Source organism: Asparagus officinalis, chromosome 3 (assembly GCF_001876935.1).
Source record: "Asparagus officinalis chromosome 3, Aspof.V1, whole genome shotgun sequence".
NCBI classification, from domain to species: domain Eukaryota; kingdom Viridiplantae; phylum Streptophyta; class Magnoliopsida; order Asparagales; family Asparagaceae; genus Asparagus; species Asparagus officinalis.
The window spans coordinates 29,727,689-29,738,378 of NC_033796.1; the positions used below are offsets into that span (position 1 = coordinate 29,727,689).

General features: G+C 35.8%; 1 protein-coding gene across 6 annotated transcripts in view; it reads right to left on the reverse strand.

Moving 5' to 3' along the window:
* The window catches only part of LOC109833603 (U-box domain-containing protein 35-like), a 14,140-nt gene extending 3,911 nt beyond the window's left edge, over window positions 1-10,229 (reverse strand). Inside the window, exons 1-9 of one of the 6 annotated variants that reach the window (XR_002245277.1) lie at window positions 9,856-10,229; window positions 8,992-9,089; window positions 6,934-7,055; window positions 6,652-6,836; window positions 6,486-6,525; window positions 4,150-4,486; window positions 2,360-2,440; window positions 1,068-1,436; window positions 119-885 (exon numbers count right to left, since the gene is read on the reverse strand). Coding sequence is in view for 4 of the 6 variants with exons in the window: in XM_020401342.1 (XP_020256931.1) it covers window positions 172-885; window positions 1,068-1,436; window positions 2,360-2,440; window positions 4,150-4,486; window positions 6,486-6,525; window positions 6,652-6,836; window positions 6,934-7,055; window positions 8,992-9,089; window positions 9,856-10,039 (2,130 nt within the window). In the remaining 2 variants the exon portion in view is untranslated. Of the gene's footprint in view, window positions 1-23; window positions 886-1,067; window positions 1,437-2,359; window positions 2,441-4,149; window positions 4,487-6,485; window positions 6,526-6,651; window positions 6,837-6,933; window positions 7,056-8,948; window positions 9,090-9,855 lie in introns of those variants that run through there. The other 5 variants (XR_002245276.1, XM_020401342.1, XM_020401341.1 and 2 more) reach the window with 5 other exon arrangements.

Here is a 10,690-nt window from a genome sequence, read left to right on the forward strand (position 1 = left end):
ATATCAAGTGTGCAAAGGTTATATAGACTCAAAACCTGTAAATATATATGAGTGGATTTTTGAATTAAGCCTCCGCTGACAATTAAATAGAAATAGATAAATATAGTTACCAAAATACCCAAGACAAAAGAGAATCCTGCCAAATTTACTTGAAAATACTTGGAGCTCTGACTAGATCCTCCCACATATCTTCAGCGACAAGTCAGCCAACTCCCTCAAACGGTTCAGCTCAGGCAACACAACTGAACCCAAATCCGGCCTATCTCTCCTTCGAAGCTCAGCACACATCAATCCCAGCTTCGCAAGTTTCATTGTTTCTTCCATAGGCCAACCTGACACCTTACTATCCAACATTCCTTCAAAATTACCCATCTCCAAGGCATTCTCAACATCATGCGCAAGCCCCATAGGTGGCCTCCCAGTAATTAGCTGAAGGAGTATGATTCCAAGAGCATAGACATCAGATTTCACACCTACAGTCCCAGTTTTCTGATACTCAGGATCAATGTAGCAGAAAGTTCCAGCAGCAGCAGTTGCAAGATATTGACTGGTGCAAGTTGATGTATTGGAAGGGAGCAGACGAGCAAGACCAACATCAGTGATCTTGCTAACAAAGTTTTCATCGAGCAGAATGTTGGCAGGCTTGAGGTCACGATGAACGAGAGGCTCGGGTTTTGTTTGGTGGAGGTAAAGAAGGGCAGAGGCAATCTCGGCAGCGATCTTGAAGCGGAGTTGCCAAGGGAGGGGAGCTGTGCCACGACGACAAAAGATGTGCTCTTCAAGGTTTCCTTTGGCCATAAACTCATAGACTAAGCATCCATATTCAGGACAGACACCCATGAGCTGAACCAAATTTGGGTGATGAATGCTCCCAAGTACTTCCACCTGAAAAGTATTTAGGATAAATATAGACTGCATGTCAACAGGGAAGTCATGAAAGACATACCACAATTCTAAGTTCAAGTCAGAATTGAGGGATCTGCTAAATAAAATAATCGCTCTTAAAGGGATCAGAATGCAAAAAGATAAACACAGGGTTCGCACAACAAAATGCTAATTTAAAGTACCTCCTGTTGAAATTGTTCTACCCCTCTGACCACATCAGGTCTAGGAATCTTGATTGCCACAGGGGTCTGATCAAGTGTTGATTTAAAAACAGGACCGTATCCTCCCTCTCCTATCTGCAGCGCTTTTGAAAAGTTATTTGTCACCTCTTTGATCTCTTCAATGCCATATTTCTTATATTGCAGCCTTGATGAAAATTTCTTTTCTTCCTTTGTTAAAATAGTATTCTCCCTGTCAATAGCTTTGCCCGCCTCGAATGCAACTTGAACTCTCGATCTCTTTTCCTCTTTCTTGTTCATTTTAGTTGTTGTCCTTCTTTCAGACCACCGATCAATCATGGGGGGTTCCTCATCAGCCCTCCCGTAGGATGCCTGCACACAGATAAGTATTATTGGTTGCATAAGGGAAAAGAGAAAAACTGGTATATGTCGTCAGTAGAAAAATTTGATGGAGTTTACATCTGCAACAATAAAAAGGAAAAATGTAACTTTAATGATTTGAAGATGATTAATTCTGCTTACCAATTTTTAGAGCTCAATAAATAATTACACATCTAGGCGTCACAGTGACTAAACTTTAAAAGACTTCTTAATCTCAACATATGTTACTTGGGTACTTCTAATCTGAAGCCGTACCAGTACCCGACCCATATCCGTACCAAAGGAGTACCCAAACTCCTTGGACACTCCTTGCATATATGCATACGTTTATTAGGGCATGTACTCAATAATATAACACGTTTTAATTTAAAACACTTGTCATACATTTTTTCGACATATATCTACACTTCACATCCACTTCTTGCAACTCGTTGGACATAGATCAGGTTCTGAGTTATGATTTTGAAGGGTTGTTTGAATGTCTAGTTCAAAAACTAGTGATTTTCCAATTATAATCTACATAATAAAAGAAACATAAAAATATTATAGGAATCTTAGTTCTCTTTTTTCTCATATAAATTATTAATTCCAATATAAAATATGTGTATATAAATATAGCTGTGTCCCCGTACCCTACCTCTTACAACTTTGTCGTGTCTCCTACCTGTACCCGTACCCATGAAACAAAGATCTCAACTAAAAAGTTTATGCAAGACCAAAGACTGCAAGTGACTATACAGAGGCATTGCAAGCGGTCCAGCAAATGGGAGTTCACTTTCAAAACTAGATGTGTAGCAGGAGGATACCGAAAAAGAACAGCAAGAAATTTCAGTCATAACAAAAACAAAGCTTACTGAAATAAAACCTGCTCCAATAAATTATGAGATAATTATTTCAATATTTAATGTGAACACCTTCTTAGAAGCATCTTCATATTTATCCACAGCCATCTTAAGTTCGAGTTGCAATCTTCTCATCTCAGATTCTGCATCATCCTGTTAGACCCAAATATTGACAAGAAACTTTTTATAAATGCTCTAAACTATTGGCTTTGATCAAATAAAAAAATAAAAGAAAATTTTATCAACATTCCAGACTTTTTAGAACAAATAGTGCATGAAGGAAATTTGTTACGAGTTCAATTCGTTTATTTGAACTTAGAAATTACGAAGTTCATTAGTTCTTCACGCTTATGTGATGGCTCTAGATAGAAAGATTAATCTCAAAGAAAGTTCTATTATTGCCTCATACAATTTCCCATCTTAATCTCTCATCCCTTAAGTTCTAGGTTCCTCAATAACAATGTGTCTATGAGGTAGTGAAAAGTGCACTCAAGTCCAACGATATCAAGCTAGATGAAGCAGTGCCATCCCTGTACAGGCAACTTTGAATGGGTGAATGAATAGAAAACTCTGAAGTGAAAATGAAAATACTTGCAAGCCCAGAAAGACAGCCAGGTGAAGGATTTGCACATGTAATGCAAGGTGTTCTAACCAACATTTCAGACTGGATCTGCCTATATCTTAACCACCTGTGTTTGTTGAAAGGATGCCTGAATCTCTAGATCTTGGTCAGAGCTTCAAGGCTAGATCAGGTTCCATTGTTTTAAACAATAAATAACCAAATAAGAATAGTGAATAGAAAATGACGGATGCAATTTATGAAATGCACCAAAAGAATGAAAGGAGCTCGTAATAAGAATTATCGTCATCATAACCGGAGCATTTACCATCAGAAAGGTTAGATATGGTGCAGGACTTGGCCGTCAAGAAAGCCCAACATAAGAATCAACCCGAAATTTTATGATTGGCTATCAACCTAGTGCCAATTCTTCATGGGTTGGGAATTCCCAGTCGTATTAACTACTGAGGAATAAAGAAGGTCATGTCAAAGGATCTTGATAGTCAATTTATGTTCACAGAACCAAGGAGTAAGACTTCAAAATCCTAGACCTTGAAAATATCTAAAAAGATGTAAGATGGTATATAATCCGCTAGAATGCAAGAGAAATGGAATCAAATTCCTGTAAACTAACGAAAATAATCAAATCCTCTCCCCCAAATTCCCAGTGGACTGACCATATATCCATAACATGCCATCAAACTTTGCATGTCCAGGGAGTGGATATGAAACTGAGCCTGATATGCATATCCAATATCGAATACTGTAATACATAGATTCCAGTTAAAATTTTGATAACAGCATTACAGGAACAAACCAGCCATTTAATAAATGAACCAATCAGCGTTCTTTTGAGAAAGAGTTAAAAAAAACTTTAAAGATGCCATCAGGTCAATTTAACTTTTACTATCTCACAACATGTCGATCTAAATTAAGTCGTAATGAAACTAAAATATGGATATCACACTCTAAATGCCACCAAGTTATAAGAGTATTATGAGACATTAAAAATATCAAAATCTACAACACCACCATTGCCGAAACTTTTTGTTCAAACGCACACCTCATCATCTGGCCAAAGTTATACTGTATCATCATGTGTAATATTTTGTATGTAAAACAAGATCCTGAAGAATCTCAACTAAAAAGAGAACCGGCTCTAATTACACCTCACAAGTAAAAGAAAGCAGAGTTGATAAATTGGCGATACAGAGGCATGTACCATTAAAGTTCCGAGGATAGTAGAAAGATTGTAACTTATGGAACATAGAAAGTTTGAAGAGAGTCTAATATTGTCACTTACAATATGAGCTGAATGCTTATATCCACTGGATCCAGTATCAGTCCAGTATGCGTCAGAGCTTTTTGTTTGCTCTTCAAGGTAACTATTCCCATTATTACTTGAAGCTGATAAATGTGCCTGTTGTCTCCCACAATCAAGAAGAACTCGAGGGGAAGAGCTGCTCCCCTTATCAATGCTTGTCCTGTTTGGACTAGGACAAGAAGCGAAACTAAGAACAGGGAATTCATTAGGCTCTTCAGGATGGTGAAATCCCTTGGCATTGTTTCTCTGTTCATATCCGCAAGAAGTCACATTTTTACTGACATGTCCAGGCATTGCATTATTTATCATTGCGGACCTGATTAAGAACTTAGCGTCAAAAATATGCAGCAAATAGAGATAGAAAACAAATGATCTTTTAGGCTTCTCTAGTAAGATGAAACTAATAAGTGCATGCGTTATTGCATTAGCAACTTCAGTTCAGTAAAGCATACCAGGAAATCCATTATTCAAAATAAGTAAATTAAATGAAACTCAATTAGAACTTCATTTCTTGCTATCATTTAAATATTTAAAAAGTAGGATTGTTTTTTCATAATAGACAAGAACACATACAATCATCATTTTATCAAGCAAGCAATATTACCAGTTACACTGCATGTTTTGATTCGTGATACAAGTACACAATGTGCTACTTTAGTGGTATACAGTAGGAACGGTTAGACTTAATTAGTACTATACTTTTTCGGTTTCATGGTATATATATGTTGAAGCCTTACCATAGTAATTTTGATAATTAAGCATAGAGTATTATGGGCATATGATGCTCATATATGTTTATCGCAATGAGTAAAAATAAGAACTATGTCAATTGTTATCCACTCAAAAAAATGAGAAAAGAAAAGAAAGCATTAGTTAAGAAAATCGAAATTCAACTCCAAATTTTACAGGCGTGTTATGATTCTAGAAAACTGAAAACAAGTCTAGCAGTGCTAAATATCAGTTAATCACATTAATAATCTATTAGTCATAAGTTCTCATTTATTTTTCAGGTCACCAATTTTTGCAATCGGATTGGCAAACCACTGGGAATTGATATGTATGGACTGGATCAGAATTCATGGGGTTTGAAGTGATTTATGTAACAATGTATAAATATTTTCAAATGGGTTTTGAGGAAGCTGAACAAGTGGAAACAAGCAAAATAATAATAATAATAAAGATGTTTAGGTTTCGAAGATGGAAGAGAAAAGTGTATGTACATTAGCAATATTGATATCAAAATATATTTGAAACTCCATAATTTTCCAAAAAAAAACCCAGTCAACCTCATTTATTATTATCAGTTGAAACTACATAAAAATTTGTCATAATAGTTAAAAAGGCAAGTGGAGATCACTCATTATATAGGTCTCTTTAAAATGGAATTTGAGTAAATATGCAAATGGGAGGATATAGCTCAGTTATGATACTTATCATATCCATATCCACTTTCCAATCACGGATACAGATATACCTCTATAAGAAAAACTCATATCCAAATTCGCTATAATTGGATATAGATGCGGGTATACTTGCAGATAGAAAACAGATAAGAAAAAACCAAATAATATCAAAATATATATAGTTCATATGATACTAGAGAGTTCATTAATATGTTTGTTATATCTGAAATGCTAAGATTGGATCTTTTGATCATCAAAATTAGTCTCAAGTTCATTAATCTAAGGACTGAAACAATTGTAGATGTATGGTCAACATGTATTCAGATATTTCGAATACGGATCCAGATATTTCACTACATAACAATATCCGTAACCATCTCCTATCGGTTATAAATTTGAGTAATCATATTCGCATCCTAACGAATACGGTTACAAATATATCCATGGATACAGACTTTGGACCCCTAGTTTTGAGTCTTTTGACTCTACACCACCACTATGTTTCTTTAAGAAATGAAGTTCATGCGTTTTTTTTTATGATTTGATTTTTTAAATATATATTGCTATACGAATGTTGCTAATGCAATACACACGCACTTAAATACTTCCATACTTCATGTCATAGTTCCTGGTAAATTTGTTCTCTTAAACTTTGATGACATAAAGTTACACACATTTAGGAAGTTGTACAGAAAATGCTTCCTTAGTGTACGTCAAAAGTCCTGGTAAATTAAAATTTACTATCCATTAAATGTTTGTGAGAGTTTGCATCCCTTGTCCTGGCCCTCCTGGTAGATCAACTAACAGGCTAAATATCTTGATTCATTTTCTTATGAAAAAATCAGATAACATAAAAGTATACAGTAATAGTACAGGACATTAACATATTGGAAGGTGAGTGCTATCTCCTACCTTCTAGGAGAATCCATATGGCGCTTGGCAAGCATTTCACCTGTAAAGTTCAAACCATTAAGTACATCTGACTTGCTGGTTTCAAAATAGTTAAGAGGGATAAATGAACTAAATGTCAATAGTAACATCCATGAAGATGAACATAAGAACTAAGATACAGACGAACTTTTAGAAGACTGGAATTGGTTTGCAGCAATTCCAAAGTTGGTAGCTAGCCCGCTGAAATTGGAAGTCTTTGCACAATTAGCCGGCCGAGAAGAGGAAACCTTCCCCTTGGATATGACATATACAGAGCAAAATCCTGGTGCTATTTTTGAAACAGATGATGGAACATCTGCCTGCTTAAAAGTTCTGTGAAAGTAAGGTAACATCAGCATGTGTACAGAGTCATTGATTATTTTGGTAGTAAAGACGTGAACAGTGAGACCAGTGTTGGAACATAACATACCTTGAAAATGCACTCCTAGACGATGCTCCAAGAACTAACTTGTCAACACTATGTTGCAACACGAAATCATTGATTGCATAAGGTATATTCATATCATTCAAGATGACTTCCCTGCAATTCAGCTGCATTCACAAAATTGTATATGAAACAAGCTTAGTAAAATATGCGGAGGTATATATGAGCCATATTCCCATATCCTATACCCCTAGAAATCCCCATGTCCTCATATAAATAACATGATACATATGTGTTCCCCACTCATACTAGTGCACCACAGAAAGAAAAGGAAACAACAATATACTGAGGAGGAAAAAAGGAAGGAGCACAGACAAAAAGATAAAGAAAAGGAATGAAAGGCATGAAGAGCAACATATTAGTGCATGCAAACCTGAGGAGGCGAGAAGAAATATCCAGTAAGAAAAGAGAAGAAATCTTCAGTACCTTTTTTAAAAGGAAAAAACATGTCTTGACATCATTCAGAAAACCATGGTATATCCAATTTGGTATTCAGTTCAACAAGCATTATGCCCATGCTCACCCTGTGGATCTGATCACTTTGATTTATATATTAGGGTTATTATATGATTTGGGGTTCCCTTCTAACTTAAATTGTGATGAAACTTTTTTCTTTTATCGTTGCTTCTTCTTTTCTGTTTTGTGTATATAGTCCACTTTTTCTTGTGAACATGAGCAGGAAAATGACTTATACCAATGGCTAACATGAGAGGACCAAAGTGACCGCCATGAAGATTTACAGGATCTTATCGAACCCTAACACCATTAGTGATATCTTCGAAAACTCATTTCAATTCTGAACAGGCAAGAGACTTATGGTCTAATATTAATAACATTGATAAATTGGCCAAAGTTGCAATGTCAAACTCAAACAGTCTCTCATCTTGACTTGCAGAAAACAATTTATCAGAATCCAAAGGCAATGTGTAGATTTTGCTAGATAAAATGATATGAATTTCTTTTTTATTATGTTGATGACCTTAGAAATTGCTATTGGAATTTTTACGGGAATCCTATAGATTGAAATTAGCAGTTTAAGAGCTGATGAAGTATGTGATAATTTCGTGATGATGACATGAAGAATATTGTTGAGACAAAATGAGTAATTCTTCAATGGGTCCATGAGAATATACAAGAAGATGGCGATATGAACGTGAAAGATACAAACAAGAAAACTTTAAGAACCATATACAAACTCAATTTAGATTTCTTCTTAAAATAGGTAGTGTCATTAGCTGATTATTGTTGGATTTTGCCCATTTTGTTAATTTTATTTTTTTCAGAAATTAAAATCAGGTTTTAAAAAGTATTTAGACCTTAATACCATTCAAAATTTTACAGAAGTTAATGTTAGGAGTAAAATTGAGGGAATAAAGCAAATTGAGGGGCTTGATTTATAATTATTTTCATTTGGGGGTAAATTAAAGAATAGCTATACTTTAAAGGGTATATATATGCAAAACCCAATAAATAAAAGATGGACTTGTCGCATCTGTTTGTAGTTTGAGAAAGAAATGGAAGAAAAGAAAAAGCCAAAAAATAACAGAAAAATAAAAGGAAAAGAGAAATAAAAATATGATTATTAGATTTTTCTAATATATGGATAGTTATGATTTAATTAGGATTATCAAATATTTGATTATAAGAATTATCTAATTATGGACTGGTTTCATTTGAATAAGATTTTTGGGTAAAGATAAAATTAGGTGTCCACATTTCAGTTTCCATTAGGATTAGCGGTCCACATGTTAGTTTCTAATAGGATTGGGTGTTCACGTGTCATGCTTAGAGGAGATATAAAAAGACACGTGTCGTTTTTTTGGAGATATAAAAAGACACATCAAAATTTTAAGTTGGGAGACTCTAATAACAAACCATCAATTTCTCATTATATATGAAGGAGGGATTCGACTTCCACAAGGATATTCTGCCTAGCTATGCAAAAGAAAGATAACCTATTAGCCCCTAACTTCACTAGTTGATATTAACTCAAGGCTAACCTCATTGTTTTAGAGCTCTAATATGAAGATTGCATCTACATACCGCCCTTCTGCTGCAGAAACACTGAAATGGTGTGAGTAGTTCTTGTGTCTCAATGTCTGCAGATGAAACTTCATCTTCAAGTCCATGAAATAGACTGGCTGGATATCAAACATGAAAAGTTTCAGTAAATGAAAAATGAAAACAATTTGACAATAAGCATTCATAAACCAATTGTTATTATCATGCACAAGAATAATAATGTAAGATATGATATATTAGCTGCAGGAAGTTTCCCAAAAAAAGGCATGGATATTGAACGAAGTTATGGAATATATAACATGTTAGGATTAGTTAATTATAGGTGGAGATACCATAATTACAATCCACATGGAATGACTCAAAGTGCGTAAATAAATCAATAGATCTAAAAAGAAACATCATAACTCCTGAGTTGAGAAAACATCACATTCCCAAAGCAATCGGCATAATCCGACGTGCAATTACTCTTTAGGATAAAAGTAAAACCAACTCATTTCTAACATCACCTAACAAGTAACAAATACTTACAAATAGAAGCAATTAATATTTGTCAGTCAAGAAGGGATGTTCCACAAAATCAAATCGTCCACATCTGGTTATCTCCACATAATTCCACTAGTAGATTGTTCGCAACATTGTAATGAAAATTTCACCTCTAATCAAAATTCACAACATCCAACTTTCTTCTAAATCTTCACCATCCATTAAAAAAAAAATCCTTTTTATCACCGATATACCCCCCAGATCAACTATATTTGCGAATTACCCTCCAAATCAAAACACTCGCTAATTTATCCTCAAATTCAAACTTCTGACGGTTGTTTTCAGCAAATATCAAGATTAATTCAAAACCTAATGAATAGATCGCAAAATTAAAAAATTTACCATCCCGTTTCCTGACATGAAGGAGGACAAAGGCGTAGCCTCTAGGGATCACGTGATCGGCCGCCCATTTGAGAGCGTGCTGGCTGTTCTTGTCCTTGTCGACGGCGACCACCACAAGCTGAGGATCCTCCTCGCCTTTGCCGGAGGCCCCTTGGACCTTCTTCGATGGGCTGGTCCTCAGCATCACCGGATCCCTCTTCGTCGACGACGAAGGCGTCGCCCGGGTGATCGGAGAGGGATCGGGATGAGGTTGGGTTTAGGGCTTACGATGGAGGGCGCCATTGAGGACGGGGAGAGAGCGAGGGGATGAAGGAGTGGGGCTGGTTGCAAGTTTGTTAAAATTATGGGGTTTTGCGGTTTTTTCGCCGTGTTTTGGTCCTCGGTTGAGCTGCTATGTCGGGAGCGGAGGCATCTCGCAGGCGGGTAACGGCTAGCTAAGCCCACATAAGGAAGCCCACGTTACTATCCAGGGCTGCACAAAAGGGCCCAATAGTTTAACCCAAATTAGAATCCTCAGATTGGGCTGGATGTTCTCTATTGTCCTCGTTTTGATATATATTATTGTAAACAAGAATCAAGGCAACAAGGATGATTCCTTGTCTAAAATATTCGCACGGGACCTAACAATTAACTATTGTGCATATATAGCACATGAAATGGAATTTTTCAAACTAAAATGCTACAGAATTTTCATGCATGGTAGCTTCGAGAGTCTACAAACAGTATATATGGGTGACATACACGAGCTCGCATCGTCGATCAGTAAGCTTTTCAATCAGCAGCTTGATGTAATCTATAAGAATTAAGTAAAAAGTAATTCTCGAACCACGGAATC